The following is a 24,361-nucleotide window of genomic DNA, read 5'->3' as shown; positions in this document are numbered from 1 at the left end:
GGCTGGCATCCAAAATCAGTGGCTCCGGCAAATCCCTGTCCAGGACACGGAGATGTATTTCTTGGGGGGCTGCAGCCCCTCTCCCCCAGTCTGTACCAGCTCCCTCCAGCCTCTCGGAGCTATCGGTACTGGGGGGCGGGGTAATGAAACTGGAGTGTACTGGGAGGAGGGATGCTATCAACTGGTGGCTGGAGCATCACCTGTGGAGAGGGGCTTGGGAAGCAGCGCAGAACGAGCCCCTGGACACGGGGCTGGACGCGGCTTTTAATTGTGCCATTGCAAAATAGATGTAATTATTGCACTGTATTTATACGGGATCCCCCTTTTCGGCACGGCGCTGGCGAGGGGCGGGTTGGTATTTTGATTTTTAAGCGGGCGTATTTAAGTTGTCCTCCTTGGGGTTGGTTCTCCTGCGGTTTGGCTGGGAGGTGGCGTGGGTGGGAGTGTGTGTTTTGGCGTGGAAAAACTTGTGGCACTTGATGTTTTCTGCCTGGGAGGGGATGAAATAAAATGAAACTTTGGAGTTAGAAGGGGCTCTTTCCCTTTAAGCGGCGAAACGCTGGGGCGGTTTGGGAGGACTGAGGTGTTGGGCTGGTTTTGCTCCTGTTTTCAGCGTAAAAAAGCCTGGTTTGGGGCCTTTTAAGTGGCCAATCGGCTCTGGAGGAGCTGGTGGAGAAGGGAGTTGAGATGAATTTGTGGCTGGAGCGAGGGAAACGGGTCTGACCTGCTGCGGATCGGTGATTTCCAGCCCAAATCCGGCCGGGATGAGCCTTCGCCCGAGCTTGAGCCCCTTGGGCGTGGGAAAAGCGCCGGAGTCGGGGCTGGGATGGGTTTGTGCACCCGGATTTGAGGGCAGGTTTGGAGGTTGCAGAGCGAGACCCCGGTGGGGCCGTGCCCATGGAGGGTCCCTTCCCTGGGGTACTGCCCCAGGTCACCGGCCCCTGCCAAGTCCTGCCGTGACACGGTGGTGACAACAGTGCTGGTGGCACGGTGATGGCTAGTGGCACCCGGTGATGGCCGGGGTATCTGGGGTACCCGCTGATGTCCGGTGGTACCCAGTGGTGACTGGTGGTCTCTGGGGTACCCAGTGATGGACGGGGTATCTGGTGATGGATGGTGGTACCTGGTGATGTCCAGTGGTACCCAGTGGTGGCCGGGGTATCTGGTGGTCTCTGGGGTAGTCAGTGATGTCCGGTGGTACCCAGTGATGGTCGGAGTATCCGGTGATGGATGGTGGTACCTGGTGATGTCTGGGGTACCCGGTGATGATCAGTGGTACCCAGTGATGTCCAGTGGTACCTGGCGATGTCTGATGGCACCTGGGGTCACGACACATGTTGCAACGCTCATCTGGCGGGGCAGAAGGAGAGGAGGAGGAGGAGGAAGAAGAAAAGGAGGAGGAGGAGGAAGAAGAAGAGGAAGAAGAAGAGGAGAAGGAGAACGCCGGGCCAGGTGAGCCGGGTGAGGGGCACAGACTGCTGTAGCCACGATCCTGTCCTCTGTCCCCCTGCGTGTCCCGGAGGAGCTGGGGGGTGTCCCCTGGTCGTGTCACCCCACCCCACCCCCGCAGTCCCCAAGCCCGCCAGGAGGTGGCAGGGCCACCCCAGCAAAGGGGCTGTCGCCAGCCCCGCGCCGGCAGGGACCCCGCGGTACCCCCGGGAGAAGCGGGGTGTCTGGGGGGTCTCGGTCCTGCCCGGGGGTGGGGGGGGCTGCAGGGGTTTGGGGGGGGTCCAGCCCGCCCCACGCTGTCTCTGCCCTGGGCTGCCCCTGTGGCTGCTCTGCTGAGGCCAGTGTCGCCCCCCTGTGTCCCCCAAGGAGGCTCCGGGGGTGTCTGTCTGCTGGGGGGGCTCCTTCCCAGCGGGAACCCCCGAATTTCCCCCGTTCCCGTCCTGCCTGGGCTGCAGCCTCTTAACCCTGTGTCTGCCAGAGCCCTGCTGAGGGAGATGACCAGGGACCTCAGTGGGTGCTGGTCGTCCCCCCCCCCAAATTGGGGTGGGCAAATTGCACCCCAAGGCTAAACCGTGGGCACTTCTGCTTGCTGGTGCCGGGGGGACTGAATATTTAAAGTACAACCGTTCACCCTATGGCTCTTCCCATGTCCCTGTCCCCCCCCCAGTGACACTGGATTAGAGCAGGGTTTGGCCTGGCTCCGTCAGATCAGGCACAAACCCGAGTTTTACTGACCCCCCCTCCAGGCTCAGTAAAGGGGACGGGGGTCTGTCACCCCCCGATCTACCCTGGATGAGGGGTGCTTGGTCTGGGGGGCGGGAGCGAGGGGCCTGGGGGGGGGTTGCAAAGCAACCTCACACCCACGTCGTCCTCTCTCGTGGCAAACCAACCCCGCAGAGCACAGCTGAGGCTTTTTGTCCCTTTCTTTCCAGTTTGTCACCAGCCCCATCCCCATCCCCATGGCGGGATGCGCTCAGCGCGTGCCCGGCCTCAGCGCCTGCCCGTGGAGCGTCCGGGCTCCCCCATCCTCTGGGAATGGCAAATCACCAGGGAATGGGACATCAGAATCCAGCCCCTTGGACCTGTGAGGTGAGGGGCTGGGCGGCCGCAGAGGTCCCCTCTGTTGGGGTGATGTGGCCCCTGTGCTCCCCGGCTGTGCTTCCCGAGGCCTCCGGGAACCACTCCCTGCCTGAAGAGGGATCGTTTTCCTTTGGGGCCGAGGAAGGGCAGGATGGGGAGGGCCACCAGTTATACCAGTGCTCTGGGCAGGGATTGGGTTTTTATCCCAGGCCATCCCTGCGTGCCCAAGGTGGCTTCGGGTGAGACCTTGCTCCCAGCCCCCCCAGCTCCTCTCCATCCCACATCCCACCGGGACAGGAGGGACCTGTCCGGTGCATTGTCACCCATCTCTGGGTGCTCGTCAGCCTGTCGCTGGGAGAGCTGGGTGCTGGGGCGAGGCTGGGGGGGTGCAGATCCGGTGGGACCCCGGGGTTTTCCCTTCCTCTTGCCCCCACACCCCGAGACCCTGCACCCCCCAGCTCCCGGCACTCACAGTGAGGGTCACCGGGGGGACAGAGTGGGGACCCCTGCCTGCGGGGTGTCCGGACTCCCCCATCTTCTGGGAGTGGCAAATCACCAGGGAATGGGACACCAGAACCCATCTCCTTGGACCCGTGAGGTGAGGGGCTGGGTGGCCATCCATCGGGATGATTTGACCCCAGATGTGACACTTTCAGACACGGATGAGCTGAGGGCTCTGGGAATTGCTCCGTGCCCAAAGAGGGATTGTTCCCTCTGGTGCTAAGGAAGGGCAGGATGGGGACGGCCACCAGTTATACCAGTGCTCTGGGTGGGGATTGGGTTTTTATCCCAGGCCATCCCTGCGTGCCCAAGGTGGCTTCGGGTGAGACCTCGCTCCCGGCCCCCCCAGCTCCTCTCCATCCCGCATCCCACTGGGACAGGAGGGACCTGTCCGGTGGATTGTCACCCAACTCTGGGTGCTCGCCAGCCTGTCCCTGGGAGAGCTGGGTGCCGGGGCGAGGCTGGGGGGGTGCGGATCCCGTGGGACCCCGGGGTTTTCCCTTCCTCTTGCCCCCGCACCCCGAGACTCCCGCACCCCGATACCCGGGACCCCGCATCCCCCACCTCCCTGTACGCGGGGTGAAGGTCACCGGGGGGACGGAATGGGGGGTCTTGAGGGGGGGGACGCACACCACCGGGGCTGTTCGCCTTTAACGGGCGGGCGGGCGGGGCCTCCCACGTGACGGCGGCGGGGAGGGAGCGAGCGAGCGGGCGGGCGGAGGGAGAAAGTGTCCGGCGCGGCGCGGTGCGGGGCTCCCGGTGCGGGGCATGGGGCGCTGAGCCGGGCCTGGCCGGCACCCCCGGGGCGCTCCGCTGGGGAGCTCCCGGTGCCCTCCCGGTGCGCTCCGAGCGCCCTCCCGGTGCTCTCCCCGTTCGCCCCCTGGTGCGCTCCAAGCGAACTCCCGGTGCGGTTCCCGGTTGCCCCCGCCGTGTCCGCCCGCACCATGCCCGAGCAGCTCAGCGTGGCCGAATTCCTGGCCGTCACCGGCGAGGACCTCAGCTCCCCGGCCGCCGCCGCCTTCGCCTCCAAGATGCAGAAGTGCCGGGGGGCGGTGGGGGCTCTGGAGGAGGTGAGCGGGGATGGGGGCGGGAGGTGGTGGTGGTGGGGGGGGGGTGTCGGCCTGCGCTCCCCGACTGGGAACACCTCCCGCACCCCACGCTGGGGCAGCCCCTGGCACCCAGAGGTGCCCAGTGCCCACCCCGGTGGGGGAATCTCCCTTGCTTGGACTTCTATTTATTGGGGTCCCCCCCCCTCCCTTCGCCCCAAGATCTGGTGGGCACCCTAAGCTTTGGGTGGCCTTTGGGTGACCGTTTGCATCCTCCGAGCAGCCCCAGCGTGTGCTTTTTCGAGGGCAAGGCCTGCAGAAATGGGCAAAACTCTCCTTTAAAGCCAACTTTGCCTCCAGTTCCTGGTGCTGCCCAGGGCCAGGCACCATGGGGTCGGGGGGGCGGGGGCCAGGGCATCCCCCCCGGGGCTGGGCAGAGCATCCACTGCTCCAACCGCTACCAAGGAGCCATCCCTGATGTGGTGTGGTGTCCCTGGGGGGGAGGGGGGGGGGTCCCCCATGCCATTAAAGCCAGAGGAGTATTGGAGTATTTTTAGCCTCCCCCCCGAATCCCCGGCAGCGTTTGCGGGAAGGGCGGAGGTGGTGGGGTGCCTTCTTCGTCCCCCTTCTCCCGCCTGGAATAAAGGCGGTTTCCAGCTGGTCCCGTGGCTTTTGCCAACTCCTCTTAGCGAAGGAATGGCTTTGAAGGAGAGCCAGGGCTGGTGGGGAGCGTGGGGGCCCCAGGCGCCGGGGCTGCCGGGATCCCCGGGGGCAGCAGGATGGGGGTCCCCAGGCTGTAAATCTGGGGACGCACCATGGAGCATCCCTGTCCCTGCCAGCGCGTGCTGGCCACTGCCATGGATCTTCCTCTCAGCCGGGAAGGGGGAGGCAGCTCCAGCCAGGAGGAAACAGCAGGAATTTCGTTTGGCTGCTCAGAGAGGCTGTGGTTAAGGGGGACGGGGATGGGGGGAGAGGCATCCCCTGGGCATGGCGGGGGTCTCTGCGGGGTTTGCTTAGGAAAGCTCTCAGTTGAGAGATCAGACTCGTGACTGCCACTGGGGCACAGGGCTGAGCCCCTCCCCAGTCCCACCGGAGGCTGCGGGGAACCCTCGTGGGGGCTGAACCGCTGCCAGGCCTTTGGCATCCCCGTGCTCCAGCACAAGGGGAAGAGGGAAATCCAACCGAACCAGCCCCAGCCCCATGCCGCCCTCCGAGCCCTGATGGGGCGATAGTGTCAGGCGAGGGAAATAAACGGCAGCGGCTTTGGGGAAGGCTGGGGAGTGGGAGAGACTCTCTGCGACCAAACTGAGCCGTCGTCTTCCCTGTTACCACCCCAGATCCCAGCTGGTCGGTGGCTTGGTGAGCAGGAGGGAGCGAGGATTCCTGGTCTTGCTCCAGCGGCTGCTGGGTGGGAAGGGGTGACTGTATCCCACCAGGTCCCCAAGAACAGGGCGCTGCCACCTTCGAGGCACGGCTGCGTGCACCCGTCTGGAAGCTGGTCCCGAATGGGGGGACAGGAGAGATGTGGGTGAGTGGGGCGAGGGCTGGAAGCTGATGCTCGCCATTGGGGAAACATCAAGAGTTTGGCTCGGTTATGAGGCTGGAGCTGCTCCGTGCCTCAGTTTCCCTCCTGGGATCAAAGAGGGCCCTCCCCTCCCAGGGGTCTCGTGTGACTTTGGGATCCTTGGAGGTGCTGCAGAGGCAGAACCCAAAGTCTCTGGAGTGGGCTGGAATGTCGGATCCAGCCCTTGGTGGTTGGGACTGGGTGCTGGGTGCATATCACACAAGACCATGCACCTCCAGGACGGGGCAGGGTGACATGGCAGAGGCCTCCGGCACGTTTGGTGGCAGAGCTGGCAGCCGGGCTCCCAGCTCACCCCATCACCATGTAAATACCGTGTCCCTGCCACGTGCTGCCCTTTGCACCCAGGACAGAGCCGCCAGCCCAGCCCCTGGCACCCGCGGCGGCTCCTTCGCCGGGCGGCACGAGCCGATGGCGGGGGGGGGGCGGGGCGGAAGAATGGCCCCCATTGAGCATCCTGCGGGGGGTGGTGGTGGCGGCTGCCCGGGGTCCCCAGGCTGCCAGCCCATGTTGTTGTAGTGCAGGTGCGGATCCATCCTTTCCTCCATCCCTATGGGGAATCCCTCGTCTCCGAGCTGGGCTGGGAGGTGATGGGTGCTGTGGGGGCTCCAGACATCGCTGCCCTCGGCTCCGGAGGGCTGTCCCTGTGCAGCCAAGGCCTGTGTCCCCAGCAGCCAGCCCGGTACATCGGGGATGCCAGCGATGCCCGCAGCCGGGGCAGCACCGTGCAGTGATTTCCTCTGCATTTACCACTCCAGTGCCCGGCTCTGCCTGCCCCATCCCCACCAGTTGGTTTGCAGACCCCTTCCTGAAAGCCCCAGTGACTGTCCCCAGATCGTCCCCTGTCCCTGTGTTCAGCCTCCTGCGGCCGTGAGCTGACACTGGGGTGGGTTGCCCTATCCCGGGCACTTGGAGCAGCTTCTTCCCCTGCTTCCACTTTGCCTTGATGCATCCAAAGCATCTCAAGCTGCCTCAGTTTCCCTTTCCCAGGGCTACACCAGGTTTGTGAGCCTGAGGCCACCAGGCATCCAGCCCCAATGTCCCCCCCTGCCAAGGGAGGGGATACCTCTATCCCAGCCCACAGCTCCGGAGGGCCTGGGGCACCCAGATTTGGTGCAGAAGGGGGCTATGGAGCATCCCAACATCCTCCCCGTTGTAGATGCCTTGTGAGACCCTCCTCTGGGGGGAATTTGGCTCCTGCCTCAGCCTGCTCCCCTCCCAGCCAGCTCATCCCAGCCAAAGCTCGTCCGCAGCATCCCATCCAGCGAGGAGGGCCTCGGAGAGCGGCGCCGAAGCCAGGCTGACCCCGCTGTCAGGAAATCGGCCTTGACATCAGCCCGAAAACCTTCGGCGAGAGCGCGAGCGAGAGAGAGAGAGCCTCTTTATTGTAATTCCTCCGCGGTTTCATCCCTCGCCCTTCTTGCCGTTCACGCCCTCGAAATATTTCCAGCCTGTTATCATGCCTCTGGTACCTGCAGCCAAGCCGCCCTTAACCCTTTCCTGATGGCTGGGGCCGGCGTATGTTTGGGCTACGATGCTCCGCGGGCAGCGCCGCGGGCAAGTTGGCATCGGGTTGAGTTTGCCCCGGTGCTCGGTGGGGGCAAGCGGGGGCTGCCTGCGTAGGGAGGGATGGAGCGAGGATGGGGGGGGGACCAGGCTGGGGATGGTCCGAGCGCAGGATGCGGCTGTTGGGGGCTGCGGGAGGGGGGGGGCGGGGGGGTCCACAGTGCCAGGGGCCACGGCCAAGACCCTGCGTGGGCTGGGGGGCGGTTGTGGAGAGCCGTGTTTATGTGGGATTATGGGCGTTGATGTGGGATTGATGTGATTTAGGTCCCTGTCGGGCATCGCGGCGGGTGGGTCCCGTTTTTGGCTCTGCCGTGGACCCCTGCGAGGAGCTGGGCACCCTCAGAGGTCTCTGGCCTGGCCCCGCGCTGTGGGGATGTGTGGTGGGGTGGCGGGGACGGGCTGGGGTATTTGTGCTACGTGATGCTTTGTCCCTTCCTTGGTTGAAAGAACCCCTGAGAGATGCGGGGAGGCGTTTTCCATGGTTGCTGGAACCTGCTGGGATCCTGGCCGAGCCTCTCGCCCCCCTGCTACCCTCTTGCTCGAACCCGCCTCTCCGGGGACAGCCAAAGCCCGGCCTGGCAGCCAAAGCCGCGGGGACCACAGGCCTGGCAGGGGACGGGCTGGATACTCCGGTGTCCCTGGGATGCCTCCGGCTCCTCTCCCAGCCCCGGGAGCTTGGCCGTTGCCCCGCACATCTGCATGGCAGAGCAGCCGCCTTTTCCAAGGGCCAGCTGGGCTGGGGGGAGCGGCGGCGGCGCTTGGCAGGGCTAACGAGCTCCGTTTGTTTTCTTTCTTCGCTTTCGCAGAGCCTGGATGGGGACCAAGCCGTACTCCAGAGGATCAGGAAATATGTGAAAGCCATTCACGTCTCCGGGCTCAGTGAGTTGTGCTTCGAGAGCTGATGGGCAGCCCTGGGCCACCGGGGTCTGTGATGGTCCCGTCCTCCGCCAACGCTGGTCACGTCTGTCCCTGGGGTGATGCAGCCGGACAGTTGGGTGGCCATGGGTGCTGGCCAGCTAGCCAGCCAGCCTGGGCAACGTGATAGGGTGCCCACAACTGGCTTGAAAAGGGGTAAAAAGGGAAATCAAGACCCTTTGGGAGGTTGTTTAGGGCACGGCGCTGCTGTCCTGCAGCAGGATCAGCCCAGCTCTGCTACGGAGGGATGGGGAGACGGGTGCTGGGTGCTGGTGGGACCTCATGATGGGACCGTCTCCGCGGACGGGGTGCTGCAGGGCCACCCGTGTCCCTCACCGGTGTCCCCCCGCGCAGCCCATGTGGAGAACGAGGAGCAGTACAGCGAAGCCCTGGAGAACTTCGGCAACAACCACCTCTCCCAGAACAACCACGAGCTCTCCACCGGCTTCCTCAACCTGGCCGTCTTCACCCGCGAGGTCACGGCGCTCTTCAAGAACCTGGTGAGCCGCCCCGTGTTCCTCCGGCACGCTACTGGCATCGGGGGGAGGCTTTAACCCCCCCAAGAGATGGGATCATGGGGTTCACGGCGTCTCCAGTGCAGCCTCAGGCTGTTTTCTGCACCCGGCTGTTGCCAAGCTGGGGAAAATCTCCAGGATCCATCTGGATTTGGACAAACCACCCGGTGCAGTCCCCCTCCTCCCAGTTTAGCTGCCCTCCACCACAGCTGGGAATCCCCAGCTCCCATCCCAGGCTCGGGAACACGCTCCTGGTGCTCCCAGACCATCCGATACCCCCGTTGCTGGATTTACAGCTCATTCCCAGCTCCGCTGGAGACGCCGATGCCGGGGATCCGATGGGCGGTTGGGTCTGCTATTTTCTTTTTTCCCTTTCTTTCTCTCTAATTTTTTTTTTTTTTTTTTTTTTGCATCAATTGCATCTCTGATCTCGCTTGCCAAGAAGTAAATCAAAGCCATGCCGAGCTGCGCAGTGGGGCCTTGGGGAGCCGTGGCCGCGCGGGAAGCAGGCAGGGCAGGCAGAGAGCAGGCAGGACAGGCAAGGAGGGCGGGCAGGCAGAGGGCGGGCAGGCAGGCAGCAGGTAGAGGGTGGGCAGGCAGCGGGTGGGCAGGACTGGCAGGCAGAGAGTAGGCAGAGAGCAGGCAGGACAGTCAGAGGGTGGGCAGGCAGAAGGCAGGCAGGCAGGGCAAGCAGGGCAGGCAGAGAGCAGGCAGGACAGGCAGGCAGAGGCTGGGCAGACAGGCAGGGCAAGCAGGGGGCAGGCAGGCAGAGAGCAGGCAGGGCAGGCAGAGGGTGGGCAGGCAGACGGCAGGCAGAGAGCAGGCAGGCAGACGGCAGGCAGAGAGCAGGCAGGCAGACAGGCAGGCAGGGGGCAGTTAGGCAGACAGCAGGCAGAGGGCAGGCAGGCAGAGGGCAAGCAGACAGGCAGGGCTGGCTACGAGCCGCACCGGCAGCACCTTCCCCACCACGGGAATGGCTCTGGTGGAGAAGTCGGTTCCCGGAGGGAGCTGGGTCTGTGCACACCCACAAAGCCTTTTTGGGGGGGGTGGGGGGGGGTATGTCCCATGCCGCTGGCCCCCTCTTGCATCCCTTTCGAATCCCCCCTCCACGGCGTGTTTTTGGCCGCTGGCCCTGCTTAAGGAGGAGATTGATTTCTGCTGCCCTTCCCCCAGCAAGAATTTCAGATTTCGGCGTCTTCCTTTCCCAGTTACCCCAGTCTGGGCCTCCCCACTCCTCCCTTTCCCTACTGTCCCAGCCCGGCTGGACCCCCGCGCTCCGGGGGGGACTCTGCGGGAACCTTTCCCCCCCCGATGGAGGAGTCGGACCGGTTCCCGGGGGAGGGCAGCACAGGTCCCCCCACCTCCCGCCCCATGTGCTGCTGGCGTGGGAACAGCCACCACCATGTCCCCCCTCTCTCCCCGGAGCGGCGTTACATGCCGGGACCGTCGACCGGATCCAAAAAGCCAGGTTTCCCCTCCTGGAGTCCCCCCGGAGCTGTCGGAAGCGGGGTGCCCTGTCACCCCGGAGCTGTTGGAATGGGGGTGCCCTGTCCCCCTCCTTGTTCAGGGCTGGTCCTGTGCCCCACAGCTGGGTTTCTCCCCAGGGTTAAAACCCCTCAGGAGCCTTTAAAATAAATCTGGGTGTGTGTGTGGGGGGGTCCCACGTGGGTGCTGGAGCTGCTCTAACAGCACTAAAATGGGATGCTGCCCCCGGGGGCGCATGGAGGGACGCGGGGACCAGAGCAAGGTCCCGTGTCCCCATCACAGACCCCTGCATGGTGCTGGTGGGGACGGCGATGGCCGCGTTACCGTCCCCAAACCCCAGAAAAGGGGCTTGGGGGGAAAAGAAAGACATTTTGAGAACCCCCCTTTGCATTGTGGGGGGGCTCTTTGTATCACGGGGCCGTGGAGGGGCCGGTGGCATCGCCGGGTGCTGTAGGGGGACGGGGACAGGGACGGGGTGGCGATGGCGAAGCAGGGGAACAGCTTTGGTTTTGGCAGCCGCGGCGCTGATGTGGTTTGTGGGAAGGGCCCCGCGTCAGACATCTTGCAGCCAGCTTCGACAAGCCCCAGCCTGCCCCGTGCCTGGATCCGGCCCCGCTTCCAGCCTCTTTAACCCTTCCCGGGGCAGCGATGGAGCCGGGAGGGGGACCCCAGTGCTGGGAAGGACCTGGGGCTCCGGCTCCATGACCTGCCCTGAGGTGGGGACCCCCGTCGGGTAATCCCGTCTCTGCCCTTCGCAGGTGCAGAACCTGAATAACATCGTCTCCTTCCCCCTGGACAGCCTGCTGAAGGGGCAGCTGAAGGAGGGCCGCCTGGTGAGTCCCCCTCCAGTGCTGTCCCCAGGGGCTCTGAGCCTGCAGGTCACCCATTTGGGGACATATTGCAGCAAGACCCCCCCGTTAGGGGCTCAGCTTGTGCCCATGGCCAGGAGAAGGAAGGAGCAAATCCCTGAGGCTGGGAGGCAGCAGCGAGGGCTGGAAGGGACTGGAGCAAAGGGTGAAGACCCAGTGGGGACGTCCCTTGCCCCCGAGGAGCGGTGTCCCCTCCCCAAGGAGCAGGGCAGGGTGCAGTGATGCAAAGCCCTTGGCTGTGGGACACTGCTTCGGTGCCACCGGGTCTTTCGCTATCCCTGACGGTTGCCATCCCCTCTCTCCTTTTGCCACAGGACTCCAAGAAGCAGATCGAAAAGGCCTGGAAGGATTATGAGACCAAAGTGTAAGGAACCCCCTGCCTCCGGCAAAATCCACCTAATCCCGCTCTGCACAAAGGTGTTTTGTCCCGGGGCTGGAGCCGGGCACCTATTGGTGCCAGTTTGCCGTCGGGTGGGCTCCGGTCCAGCCTTCCCCAGCTAGAGAGGGTCTGGAGATGTTCCTCCTGATCCCATTCCCGCCATGGGACACCCCTCAGAGCAGGGCTGTCCCCAGCCCATCGCCATCCCGTCCCGCAGGGGGAAGATGGAGAAGGAGAAGGAGCGCGCCCGCTTGGCGGGGGTCATCCAGGCGGAGCCGTTGGCGGCGGAGGTGGCAGAGGACATGCAGAAGGAGCGGCGGCTCTTCCAGCTCCACATGTGCGAGGTAGGGGCTGTGCCGGGGTGGGGAAGGGACGGACGGGGACCGTTCAGCCTCAGGAGGTCACAGGGGGCCGCTCCGCTCAGAGCAGCGTGGGGGTGTCAGCCTGTCCCTGTCCCCACCACCAAAGCAGCCCCACGGGGGTGCGGTGCTGGGCCCTCGGTTGTCCCCATCCCATCGTGTCCCTGCACGGTCCCAGCTCAGGGACGCCCCATTCCCGAGTTGAGGACCCTGCGGGATGTGAATGGCACCCGTGGGTTACCCTGCAGCGAGGCACCCGGGGGTTGCACCCGCGTCCTCCCAACCCTGCTCCCACCCCTCCACTGCAAAGCCAGAATGTTTGGGGCAAAAAGTGAGCTTTTTGGATAACGTCCCCGAGGTTGGCTTTGCGGTTTCACCCTATTCTCAAAACTGTTCTTGGTTTTGGTTAGGGGGGGCTCACAAGTGGCCCCAGATCCCCCCCTGCTCCGATCCCAGGGGTCCGTGCTCAGGAGGTGAGGTGGGAATAGGTGAAGGATGGAGACCCAATGTCAGCCCCCCGCAGCGAAGAGGGGACCCAGCCATCCCGGCTCCGGACATCCCAGCCGCCCCCTAAACCCCTTGAGAGTGACACAGAACAGGGGACAAGCCCTCAGTGAGTTGTCCCGGGGGTTTCCCATGTCCCCGAGGGCCCGGCAGCAGCGTCGGAGCCCGATGCCGCCCCACATATTCCCCCTCCGGCAAAGGGCAGGGGGTGCGGGGAGGAGGCTGCGCCCGCCGCAGCGGGGCCGGGGAGCTGGGACCCGGCCAGATGAGTCACTGCCTTGAATAGCACCACTATGAAATAAATAACAGCACATGGAAAAGCAGGAGCTGCAGCCCGGCCGGGGAGGGGCCGCTGAAGAGCGGCTTCGTGTGTGTGCCCCGGCGTGCAGGAGAGCTGCTGCTTTCCCGGGGATCCTGCTTGGAAATGGTTGGGAGTGGGGTGGGGGGGAGGCAGCTCTTCGAAGGGGCCGGCCAGGGCTGGGGGGGGTGTGGGGGTGCGTGTCGTACGTAGGTTTGTAGGTGGATGGTGTTTGCTGCTTCCTGGGGTGGGGGCGCGATCCGATTTCGCCCCAGGGGTGATCATGGAATGGTTCGGGTTGGAAGGGACCTTAAAGCCCACCCAGTGCCACCCCCTGCCCTGGGCAGGGACACCTCCCACCAGCCCAGGTTGCTCCAAGCCCCGTCCAACCTGGCCTTGAACCCCTCCAGGGATGGGGCAGCCACAGCTTCTCTGGGCAACTGGGCCAGTGAGGGGAGGGGTTGGTTGCATCTCCCCATCATGGGCCATCTCACACCCCCAGGGGTGAATGGATGCAGCTGGACCCGGACCCTTTGCTTGTGGGTCTCAGCGTGGGTGGCAGCGCAGGGAAGTCCCACGGGAGCCTGGCACACGTGGCCTTTTCCAGTTGGGACTTTGTTCAGGGGGTGCAGTCGGTGCCTGGACACCCCGGCGCTCCGGCTTGGATGCTACGTTGGCTTTGCACCTTCAGCGTGGAGCGATTTCCCAACCCTGCCCAGCCCAGGTGACCCCTCGCTGGGCAGAGGTGCCCAGAGTGCCCGGGGCGCCAGGAGGCTCCATCCCGGGGGCTCTATCCCGCCGTGGTCCTTCCCCACCATGGAAAACTCAGGGCTGCCTTCCCCTCCCCTCTCTTCCCGCTCCAAACCATCCTCCGGCAGCTGTGCCTGGAGAGGAGCTCGCAGGGGGAAAATTCTTTCCCCTCCGCCTTATTTTGCCGGGGGTGAGCAAGGCTCCGTGTATTTTCTGCCTGCAGCTGATGGATGGGTTTGATGGAGCGAGCTGCAATTTCCCATCCCATGGGATACCTCCGCCAGGACTGCGGACCTCCGGGGCTGATGCGCTGCAGGCGCTTGCTGCTTAAAATCTGATTTTTTTTTTTTTTTTTTTTTTTTGGGGGGGGGAGCAAAGGGGTCATATCTTAAAAAACATTTGAGCTGGTTTGTTGGGTTTTTTGGTTTTGTGTTTTTTTTTTTTTTTCTTTTTCTTTTCTTCGCGAGCTGCCTTGGGCCTTGGTTGTTTATTAACTCCAGAAGGAATGAGCAGCGGGAGAAGCATGCTCGGCTGGAAACCCCGGGGCCATGCCTCGGTCCTTGAACTTGCCGGGGCTTGGAGGGTTTCCAGAGCCAGGTTTTTCTGAGGGTGGTCCCCAGCGAGCTGCCTTCGAATCCCAACGTCGTGACTCGACTTCTTGAAACCCAGCCAGCGTTTTAACCCTCCTTCCCGCGCGGGGAAGGGAAGGCGAGGGCCGAGCAGGCTCTTGCTCTTTCCTCTGGGATACTTTCGGCCGCGCCTGGTCTCCATCACCTAACCGGGTGTCTTCTCCTCTTCCAGTACCTGCTGAAAGCCAGCGAGTCTCAGATGAAGCAGGGACCAGATTTCCTGCAGAGCCTCATCAAGTTTTTCCACGCTCAGCACAAGTAGGTCCCACCTGGGTCTAAGGGGGCTCATCCCTGGGGTCAGTTGTCACCCATGGGAGGTCCCACGAGGGACCTTCTCCCATCCCAGCTCCACAAAGCTGTTGGTGAAGAAGCTGGGCAGATCCTGTCGCTCTCTTGTTGCATCCGAGGAGTCGAAACGTGCTTTGTTGGCTTGAGGAGCTGTAAACGTGTCTGTGGGGGCTGGGGGAAGGGGGTTGGCTTGGGATATATCCGATGATTTGGTTTCTGGATAGATTTCCAGGGATGAGTTCAGCCGAGCGGCTCCGCTGTTAGCCGTGGGGCTCGTAACGAGAGTGGTTTGGAGCAAGGGATTAACATCCCCCTCGCCTTTCCCATTGCTCCCTGAGGCTGGAGTAGCAGCGTGGGGGTGTCGTGTCATCTCCTCGAGCTCTCGAGTGGGGAAACTGAGGCAGGGAGGGGGCAGTTGGCCAAGAATACGACCTCGACTGGGGCTGTGACCCAGAGATCTCCAGGATCTGGCTTCTAGCAGGGCTGGTCCCCAGTGAGATGAGCTTGCGTTGAACAAGGGGCCAATCCTGGATCCCAGACACCCCAAATATTTGGGGTATCCAGACCCCATCGGCTGGGCTTGGCCCCTCCAGGGGTCTCTCTAGGTCCCGGGAGCAGAGGAACCATAAAGCAAGAGCAGCTTTGCCGGGGGGTTGCTATGGTCTCCTGCCACGTTTTCTCTGAAAAAAAACCCACCTCTTTTTTATTTTTTTTCCTCCGTCCTCCCCATCTGCATCTCAATCACATTAAATAAATGCCCAGTTTCTTCCAAGACGGCTGGAAGGCTGCCCAGAACCTCTACCCCTTCATTGAGAAGCTCGCTGTCTCCCTCCACGCGGTAAGTCCCCCAGGCTGCCATCCAGCGTCGCTCAGATGTGTCCCCCGAGACGCCACCCGCCCCGTGCCGGTCCCTGAGAACGCCCGCATTCGGCGCAGCGGTGAGGGCAGCTGCCTCCCTTTCCAGCTCCACCAAGCGCAAGAGGAGGAGGTGAAGCAGCTCACGCAGACCCGCGATTCCCTCCGCAGCATCCTCCAGCTGGAGAGCAAGGAGGTGAGACCCCGGGATGGGCAGGGGAGAGCCGGGAAGGAGGGTCGGGAGGGTGCTGGCTGCTGTGGAGGGGTGAGAGCCCCGGGTTTAGCTTGGGGATGGGGAGCAGCTGGAAAAGGGGAGCTGGGGACCAAAGGGGACGTCCATGGGAGCGGAGCAGGAGAGCTGGGAGATGCTCGGAGGCTGGGAAGGGATGGGGGTCTCTGGCATTCTGCTGGGCGCTGCACCCATGTAAGGATGAGGTCACTTGGGGGCAGCACCCACTTCTGCACCTCTCACTTTGCTTTTTAAATGTTTGTGGTTATTTTTGTTTTGTTTGTTTGTTTGTTTGTTTTTTTTTTCCCCCGGGTGAGCTCAGGAAAACCTGAGTAGGAAGAATTCCGGTAGCGGCTACAGCATCCACCAGCACCAAGGGAACAAGCAGTACGGGACAGAGAAGTCGGGATTTCTGTACAAGAAGAGCGATGGGTGAGGATGGGTGTTATTTGCCCAGAGAGCTCCCAGCTCCATCCCAGTGTTGCTGTGGGCTGGGAGAGCACCATGCTCATGGGAGGCCCCAGAGCTGGGACATCCCAAGATGGAACTGTTTGGGTGAGGATTTTGGTCGCTGTTAGCCAGGTCTTTGGGTGCAATTGGTCCCGTCTGATCTTGAGCATCCATCGATACTTGGAGAATGGGATTTTTCCCCAGGCTGGAGGAGACCTGAGAGCTGGTGGTCAGGGTTTGGTGGGTCTCCAACTGCAGCTGGGGAAGGAGGAGGTTTGGAGGTGGTGCAGGGGACCTTCCCCCAGGATGGTTTGGTGTCATTGGCCCATTTCTTATGTGAAGGCCCCCAACAGGCTCTGGTACCTGGGATGCTTCTCCTGTGATGCTCTCCTGGGTGGCTGGCTGGGCACAGTGGCTGGTGCTGCGTGGGTGTAGTGTCCTCGCATACGGGTCTCCAGGAACAGTGCCAAGTTCACCCTGAAGAGCTGTGTGCTGTGTGTGCTGTGGGAGGGAAAGAAATTCCTTGTTTCTTGGGCATGGAGGGAGAAAGGATCCCGGTGGGATCATCTAGGGTGAAAAATAAAGCCCTCAGAGCCCCAAAGAGAAGGTCTTCACCTTCTCAGCGGACCTCTGGGTGTTGGGCACCAGGTTTTGAGCATGTGCTTTGCCGAACTGGGGCTACCGTGATGCTGTAGCCAGCACGGCCCATGGCCAGCCCCCCCCAGCAGGACATTTCGTGCTCTCCGAGTTACAGGAAGCACAGCCCCACATCCAGAAAGCCATCAGGCCGAGGGCTGCCGTGGCTGGTTTGGGAGGCGGAGGGATGTGGGTGATCAGGGCTGTGCAACGCGTCCTCACTCCTCCTCTTCCTCCTCCTCAGAATCCGCAAAGTCTGGCAGAAGAGGAAGTGCGGCGTGAAGTACGGCTGCCTGACCATCTCCCACAGCACGGTGAGGAGAGCCGGGGGGGCTGCAGCCCTGACCCTTGAAGTCACCCTTTGAGCGTTGGTTTCCATTGGATTTCGGGTTTAGTTTTGCCCAAACTGGTCGCGAATCTTCCTGGCTTAAAATTTAGTATGAGCTGGGATTAAATGGGCTATAAATATAAATACGAGCTAAATGGGCTCCCCCATGTTTGCTAGGTGTCAATGGGAGGGGACGGTGGGTTTGGCCGGGGCAGCGAGATGGGTCTTGAGGTTCCAGACAAGGCCAAAAGGGGCCGGGGTGGTTTGGGAGGTGGGTGCTGCCCCCTGGCGGTGGAGGCTGCGAACTGCAGCGGGGACAGAGGACAAGGCTCGGGGACGTCGAGTTCTGCAAAGGGTCGGAGAGGGTCCCACTCGCCTGGTTGTCCCAAGAGGGACCGTGGTTGTTGTCCCGCCGGAGTTGCCATCGGAGGTACGCGCTTGGTGATGCGCGTCTCACCCCTTTCCCAGTCCCTCAACCTGCTTCACCCTCACACCCTGCAGATAAACCGTCCCCCCGTCAAGCTGAACCTCCTCACCTGCCAAGTGCGACCCCACGCCGAGGAGAAGAAATGCTTTGACCTGGTGACGCGTGAGTGCCTGGAGCGGGATGCCAGGGCTGGGGTGGGCAGGTTTGACCTGGAGGCGGCCGAGCTGCGGGTGGGAACTCCCTTTTTGGAGGCGAGCATCCCGAGTGGGTTTTTCCAGTGGCTGGCTGGCCTTCCACCAGCCCTGCCATGGCACCTGGGCACCCTTTGCCCTTTTGATCCATCTCTGGGCATCTCCCTGCCTGCTTTTATGGAGGAAACCGACCTCTCCAAGGAGATCTAGCAAGCTCAAAGACAAAAAGAGGTCGCAACAGGGCTTGCGTGATGGAAGAGTGACGTGCAGGGATTTAATTTTAGTTTAAAGCAGCCCCTTTGGAGTAATTTCAGCCCCTTCCTGTGGTCTTTGGGCATCCCTTAATCCCCCTCCCTCACCTTCTCCCCGCTCTCCCCATCCCTGCAGACAACAGGACGTATCACTTCCAAGCGGAGGATGAACAGGAGTGTGTTGTGTAAGTGCCGCAGCCCATCCCCACTCCTTACGGTGCCAGATCCTCCTCTTCCTTCCCCATCCTCCTCCTCCTCCTCTTTCTCCTCCTGATGGGGGCTCCCTCCTGCCCAGGTGGGTCTCGGTGTTGCAGAACAGCAAGGACGAAGCCCTGAGCAACGCCTTCAAGGGGGAGCCCAACGGCGGCGGGGCGGCGGCGGGCGGCGGGGCGGACGGCGGCGTGCAGGAGCTCACCAAGCTGGTCATCAGCGAGGTGAAGAACATGCCGGGAAACAAGCAGTGTTGTGACTGCGGGGCCCCGGGTAGGTCAGGGCTTGGGGTGTCCCCCCCTCCGCTTCCCCGTCCAGGCGTGGGTTGGGTACCCGGGGAGGGGGGCGGTTGCAGCATCCCGCGGGGCTGGGTGGGGATGCTGAGCCCTGGCATCGCTCCCCCCTGCAGACCCTACGTGGCTCTCCACCAACCTGGGCATCCTGACGTGTATCGAGTGCTCCGGCATCCATCGGGAGCTGGGCGTGCATTATTCCCGCATCCAGTCCCTCACCCTGGATGTCCTCAGCACCTCCGAGCTGCTGGTAAGTGTCTCCCCGAGATCTTGCCCCCACCGGGAATCGCCCTCTGGCTCCCAAACCTCCTGAGGTGCAGAGTTCATCCCTCCTCTTCCATCCCGTCTGTGCCCAGTTTGCTCCAGCGCTCCCAAACTTGCCTCAGTTTCCCCAGTGGCAGTTTGCAGCCCCCAGCATGGGGGTCCGGGTGAATGGGGGGGACGCTGGCAGCCCCCCAGGACCTACTCCTTGTTAAAACAGACTTCTGCCGTGAAAAAACAGCATCCCCAGGGAGATGCTGCTCTGGGAAGGTCCTGGGTGGATCCGGTGGATTCCTTCCGGGTGCCTCCAGGATGGGGATAGGGATCTGGCTGGGGCGGGGTGAGCGTGGCCACGGGGGCTCGTCTCCCTCCGTCCCTCTCTCGCCGCAGCTGGCCGTCAGCGTCGGGAACACCCGCTTTAACGAGATCATGGAGGCCATGCTGCCCGCGCAGGACTGCCCCAAGCCCTCGGCCGGCAGCGATATGTGAGTTGGCCACTGGCCGGGGGGGCTCAGGGTGGGCCGGGAGGAGGAGGAGGAGTGCACGGTGCATGGTCTGTCCTTGTCCCCGCGCCACCGCCCATCAGCTCTGAGACAGCCGGGGGATGGGAGAGATGGGGATGCTGGTGTCATCGCCTGGATTTTGGTGGGGACCTGCAGCTTTTTTGGAGATTTCTCCCCGATCCCGAGGCTTCGGGAGGAGACTGGAGCCCCCGGCTGTGGTGGGGGCTGGAGCGGGTATGGTCTCCATGCCCAGTCAAGCCGATGCCATGCCGCCCTTCCCGCAGGGCCGCCCGCAAGGAGTACATCGTGGCCAAGTACATGGAGCGACGCTACGTGCAGAAAAGCGGCCGCGATGATCCCCACCGCCTCTGGGAAGCCATTCGTGCCCGCGACCTGCTGGCCCTGCTCCAGGCCTTCGCCGAGGGGCACGATCTGGCCAAGCCCCTGGCCAGCCCCGAGGGCCAGGTGAGCCCCACGCCGCCGTGGCCATCCCGCTCCCTCTGCCCGGCAGCATAAATGGATTTTCCCCCTCTGGGTGCCCATGGTCAGGGTTTTGGGTGGAGATCTGCCCTTGAGAAGATGAGCATCCTCGGGTCCAGCTCTTCCCTTCCCCCCATCTTGGGGGAGATGAAGCATCCGTGGGTCCAGCTCTCCTTTCCCTTTGTCTTGGGGTTGATGAGCATCCTCAGGTCCAGCTCTCTTCTCCCCTTCATCCTGGGGGAGATGAAGCATTCCTCAGGTCTAGCGCTCCTTTCCCTTTGTCTTGGGGGAGATGAAGCATCCTCGGGTCCAGTTCTCTTCTCCCCTTCATCCTGGGGGAGATAAGGCGTCCTTGGGTCCAGCTCTCCTTTCCCTTTGTCTTCAGGGAGATGAGCATCCTCAGATCCATCTCTCTTCACCCCTCCATCTTGGTGGGGATGAAGCATCCTTGGTTCCACCCCCCCTTTCCCTTTGTCTTGGGGTTGATGAGCATCCTCAGGTCCAGCTCTCTTCTCCCCTCCATCCTGGGGGAGATAAGGCATCCTTGGGTCCAGCTCTCCTTCCCCTTTGTCTTGGGGGAGATGAAGCATCCTCGGGTCCAGCTCTCCTCTCCCCTCCATCTTGGTGGGGATGAAGCATCCTCGGGTCCAGCTCTCTTCTCTCCTCCATCTCATGGGAGATGAGCACCCTCAGGTTCAGCTCTCCTCTCCCCTCCCATCTCATGGCAGGACCCGGGTGAGCTGGCGCTACACATGGCCGTACGCCACGCCGACAGATCGTCCCTTCCTCTGGTGGACTTCATCATCCAGAACGGGTGCGTCCCCAGCTGCCGGCGGTGTCCCCTGCCCGCTCTCCTGCGGGAGGAGCGAGCGCGAGGGACTGATGCTTGTGTGCTCTTGAGCCTTGAATTTCATGCCGGTGGCCCTGCGCAGGGGGACGCTGGACCGGGTGACGCAGGATGGGAACACGGCTTTGCACTACGGCGCGCTCTACAACCAGCCCAACTGCCTCAAGCTGCTCCTGAAGGGCAAAGCCAGCTTCTCCATGGGTACGGGGCTGGGATGGGAGGGTTTGGGGGCGCTCTGGTGGGAGTGGAGAGACTGTAACCTGGATCCGTCCCCTTTTGTCCCTCGGGCAGTGAACGCGGCGGGCGAGACGGCTTTGGACGTGGCGAGGAGGCTCAAGCACACGGAGTGTGAAGAGCTGGTAGGTGGGATGGAGGGATGGGGGAGATGCTCGGGCTGGGGAGAGGGGACCAAAGCGCCAGGGGAGGGCTGGCACGGAGGCGGGGGGCTCCTGGCACCTGTCCGTCCCCCCTCATCCCGTGCTGAGACCCCCCTGACCTGCCCCGTCCCGCAGCTGGAGCAGGCGCAGGCGGGGAAGCTCTCCCTGCAGATCCACGTCGAATACGACTGGGAGCCCCCCCAGGAGTTCCCCTACGACAGCGAGGATGAGCTGGAGGAGAAGGTACCCGTGGGACGGTGGCAGGGGGGACACCCCCCATCCCCAGCGAGGGGTCCAGACCCTGTTGGGGGGGGGGGTGGGCAGCCCTGGAACCGGGTGTCTGCCCCCAGGTGAGCCCCCTGCAGCGCTCCTTCAAGGGCACGTCGCCGCTGGCCGCCAGCCCCCCGCCCGCCTGTCCCCAGACCCGCTGGAGCTGCATGGGGATGGACATCACCAACAAGACCTACGAGAGCATCCTGGTGCCCTCACGCCCCGCGCCCCGCCGGGCCCACAGCGAGGAGATCCCCCCGCCGCTGCCCCTCAAAAACCCCACGCGGGGCGGCTCCCGCCCCAAACCCGGCCACAGCCCCACCGGTGAGGCGGTGTCGGGGGGGAGGATGTCACCCGTGGTGGGGCTGTCCCTTCACCCAGACACCAGGTTTATTGTCCCCATCGTGTGTGTGTCCCCCCGCAGAGCGCCCCGAGCTCCCCCGGCAGGCGTCGGAGCCGCACTTCCCTGGACCAGCGGAGGCTCCGGCACCGCGCAGCCTCCCCTCTGCCAGCAGCACCGGCACCCTGGATGGCCCCCCCGGACCCCCAGCACCCAGCACCCGCAGCCCTACCGAGAGCCGGCGGGCAGCGTACTGGGAGACCCGCTCGGAGACAGAGAGCAGCGGCACACGGCGGGGGCCGGAGCTGAGCCCTCCTCCCGGGCAACCCCCACCAGGCAGCACGGCCCCCGACATCCCCCCCGTCAAGTTCAGGTAGGGACACCCCCCCGTGCAGCCTGGGGGTGCACTGGGTGTTGGGGGAGGGGGGTCATTGCATGGTGCTGGCGGGTCAGCTTCAACCCCTGCTGGGTTGTTCCCCCCCCTCCCTGGGATAGGGAACCCCAAATTGTCCCTGGGGGGCATGGAGCAAAGGGGTCCCCACCCTGAGCTGAAGTCCCCAAGGGAGTCGATGCTGGCCCTGGGACGCGGGAGGGGACAAGGGCAATCGCAGGGGTGCTGGGTTGTCCCCGGAGAAGGGGACTCAGATTATTTGGGGGTGACACCAAGACTGGGACCCCCTGCAAGTTGTCAAATATATATATATTTTTTTTTTTTTCTCTCTTTTTGGAAATTGTGGTCAATGGGCTCGTTTAAGGGAGGGTGGGTGCTGGGGCCCTTCTCCATCAGCAGGCTGTGGGTGGCATCTCGGTCCCTTGGGTCCCATGGAGGGGGGGGCCCTAACCCCACTGAGACCTTGTGGGAAGGGGGACGGGCGGGGGAAGACGCCAGCAGAGAGGGGGTGACGCTGTCCCCTCTGTCCCCACTGTCCCCGGCAGCTCGGAGAGCACCCGCTCGTACCGGCGCATCAGCGGCGTGGTGGGCAAAGCAGGGTCGGCCGTGTCCCCCCAGAGCCCTGGTGGCCCTGAGGACCCTGCGCAGAGCAAGGTGCCCCCCGTGCCCATGCCCAGGAGGTTTGCTCCGGTAGGTGCCACGACTCGGGGGCGGGGAGGGGGGGGTGTGGGGTGGGGGTGTCTCAGAGGGGCTGCGATGATGGGGGCGGGGGGGGTCACCCTCTGCATCCCCAAGCATCCCAGCTCCCCTTATCCTGGGGTGGCAGATGGAGGGATCAGGGGTGTCACATCCCTGTACCCACCTTGGGGGGGGGGTCTTTCACCCCCTTTCCCCCCCCCCACCTTTGCAGGCCAAGGGGAGGCAGAAGCGGGTGAAGGCGGTGGCTGACTGCAAGGGGGACAAAGCGCGGGAGCTGACCTTCTCTAAGGGAGAGGTGATCGTGGTGACGCGGGAGGAGGACGAGCAGAGCTGGGTGAGTGTCACCTGGGGTCCCAACCCTGGTCCCTTCCCTGTCCCCCCCCCCCTCCGCCCAGTTCTCTTCTGGAGGAGGCTGGGTCTTCACAGGGGGCACGGACGGGTGCCCCCTGCCCTGTCTGTGCATAGAGGAGGGAGGGGGAGGCTCCCACTGATGTGTCACCATCTCTGAATCCCTCTGGGAATTTGGGAATCAGCCCCAAAGCTTCTCCCCTGCCTCAGATGGGACTCCTGACACCCCCCCCCCCCCGACACCCCCCCCGGGCTCCTTCTCTGCACCTCCAGGTCGGCTTCATCGAGGGCGATGGCTCCCGCACTGGAGTCTTCCCAGCCAGCTTCGTCCACCTCTTGCAAGACTGATGGCGTGGCGGTGGCCCTTTTTGTCCCTGTCCCCTCAGCTGGGACCCAAGGCAGCTCCCCACTGGCCAGCGGGTGCTCGGGTGCAGCCCCAGCAGCCCTGGGGGGCTCGGCAGAGCCAGGCCACGAGGGACATGTACCCGGGACCTCGGTGTGGGACCATCCAGCCCGGCTGGACACTGCCCTCTAAGGGGGCTCGGAGACCCCCTCCCCCCACATTGAGAAGACCGTCCCTGGACGGCGGCTGCGGGGAGCTGAAGGGCTGCCGCCTGCCCTGTGGGTAGGGCAGAGAACGCACACGCTCGCTGCACCAGTGGGCTGAGGTTTCTATGCTGGCCCCCGGTGTCCCCTGTTCCTGCGGGCTCTGCCCATCCCTGGGGCTTTCCTCTCCCCTGTCTGCAAGGACTTGGGGATGGGGGAGCCGCACTGGCTGCCCCCCACCCTCCTCTGCCGGGGGGCCATGGACGCCCCCCTCCCCGGCCTGGGGGGAGCAGGGCTGGGGGGCGGCCGTGTACCCCCTGGCCGCATCCTCTACCCCAACTGTGAAGCCTTTGGGAGGGGCAGGGAGTAGGAAAGGGCTTTTATTGACCTCGCCTGGGGGGGGGCTGGAGGGTCTCTGGCCCCATCCCCCCCCCTCCTCCAGGCTCTGGGAGCTGCCTGGGCTGGGGAGGATTGGGGATACTTCAAAGCTTCCCCAAAACTAGTAGCGAAATGCCATTCCCTGATTTTTTTTTTTTGGGGGGGGGTGGGGGGGTGTTCAGGTGGCCCTGCAGAGCCACTGCCCCACATCCCTCGCCTGGGGTGGGTGCTGGATCACTGCCCCAGCCCCGGGGGGTCTCCGTGGGGGGGATTTTGCAGCTTTTTCTGGGACCAATGTCTCCCTCATGCCAGCGTCCCTCACGAGACGCCTACCCCCATGCCCCCCCCCCCACCTCCAAATTACCCTCTCCCCCTTTTTTGTTTGTGCGTCAAATGTTTCATCTCAAAACCAGCCTTTTTTTTTTTTTATTATTATTATAAATGTTTTCTGTCTCTGGTTTCTAATAAAGCCATCGGTTTTGTAAGCGCTTGAGAGCGTGTTTGGGGCGGGGGGGGCGGGGGCACAGCCCCTGCCCTGGCGCTGGCAGTCCCCAGCCCGGGTGATGCTGGTGCCGTGCTCCGGAGCCTCCCAGGCACCGGGATCTCCGTGACCTGCTGTTGCCCATCGGGAATGTCACCCTGGGCTTTGGGGGTGTCGCGTGGTGGTGGTGGGGGGGGTGGGGGGACGACGTTTTTTTGGGTGGGTGCAGCAGGTTGGGTTTTGGGGCACCCTCCCTGCGTGCCGGCATGGATCCCGCCCGGCACAGAGCGGGATGCTCACCCTGCGGCCACCCCGGCGGGACAGGCGAGGGGTCTCACTTGCTGTCACCCACCCC

The 24,361-nt window shown here is 63.6% G+C and overlaps 1 protein-coding gene across 1 annotated transcript; it reads left to right on the top strand.

Moving 5' to 3' along the window:
* The first annotated feature begins 3,735 nt into the window (after positions 1-3,735).
* Positions 3,736-24,010, top strand: ASAP3 (ArfGAP with SH3 domain, ankyrin repeat and PH domain 3). The gene is made up of 26 exons (XM_074562639.1): positions 3,736-4,100; positions 8,031-8,103; positions 8,494-8,639; positions 10,898-10,972; positions 11,323-11,372; positions 11,605-11,731; positions 14,100-14,185; positions 14,978-15,053; positions 15,180-15,266; positions 15,622-15,731; positions 16,630-16,699; positions 17,215-17,302; positions 17,719-17,767; positions 17,878-18,065; positions 18,202-18,335; positions 18,737-18,831; positions 19,134-19,314; positions 20,058-20,143; positions 20,262-20,377; positions 20,468-20,535; positions 20,689-20,796; positions 20,904-21,147; positions 21,248-21,536; positions 22,100-22,244; positions 22,465-22,587; positions 22,875-24,010. The coding sequence occupies exons 1-26, from the start codon at positions 3,975-3,977 to the stop codon at positions 22,947-22,949; spliced, it is 3,015 nt and encodes a 1,004-aa protein (XP_074418740.1). The 5' UTR covers positions 3,736-3,974; the 3' UTR covers positions 22,950-24,010.
* The last annotated feature ends 351 nt before the right edge of the window (positions 24,011-24,361 follow it).

Source organism: Larus michahellis, chromosome 19 (genome assembly GCF_964199755.1).
Source record: "Larus michahellis chromosome 19, bLarMic1.1, whole genome shotgun sequence".
NCBI classification, from domain to species: Eukaryota; Metazoa; Chordata; class Aves; order Charadriiformes; family Laridae; genus Larus; species Larus michahellis.
The sequence above is the reverse complement of the archived record's forward strand: the minus strand, read 5'-3'. Positions and strand labels throughout refer to the sequence as shown.

What these genes read in the sequence shown, in the direction of transcription:
- ASAP3 (XM_074562639.1), top strand. Translation starts at nt 3,975, where the DNA reads ATGCCCGAGCAGCTCAGCGTGGCCGAATTCCTGGCCGTCACCGGCGAG. An exon ending in TTTTTCCACGCTCAGCACAA is followed by an intron (nt 14,186 to 14,977) that starts GTAGGTCCCACC and finishes ATAAATGCCCAG; the next exon opens with TTTCTTCCAAGACGGCTGGA. An exon ending in AGGAGGACGAGCAGAGCTGG is followed by an intron (nt 22,588 to 22,874) that starts GTGAGTGTCACC and finishes CTGCACCTCCAG; the next exon opens with GTCGGCTTCATCGAGGGCGA.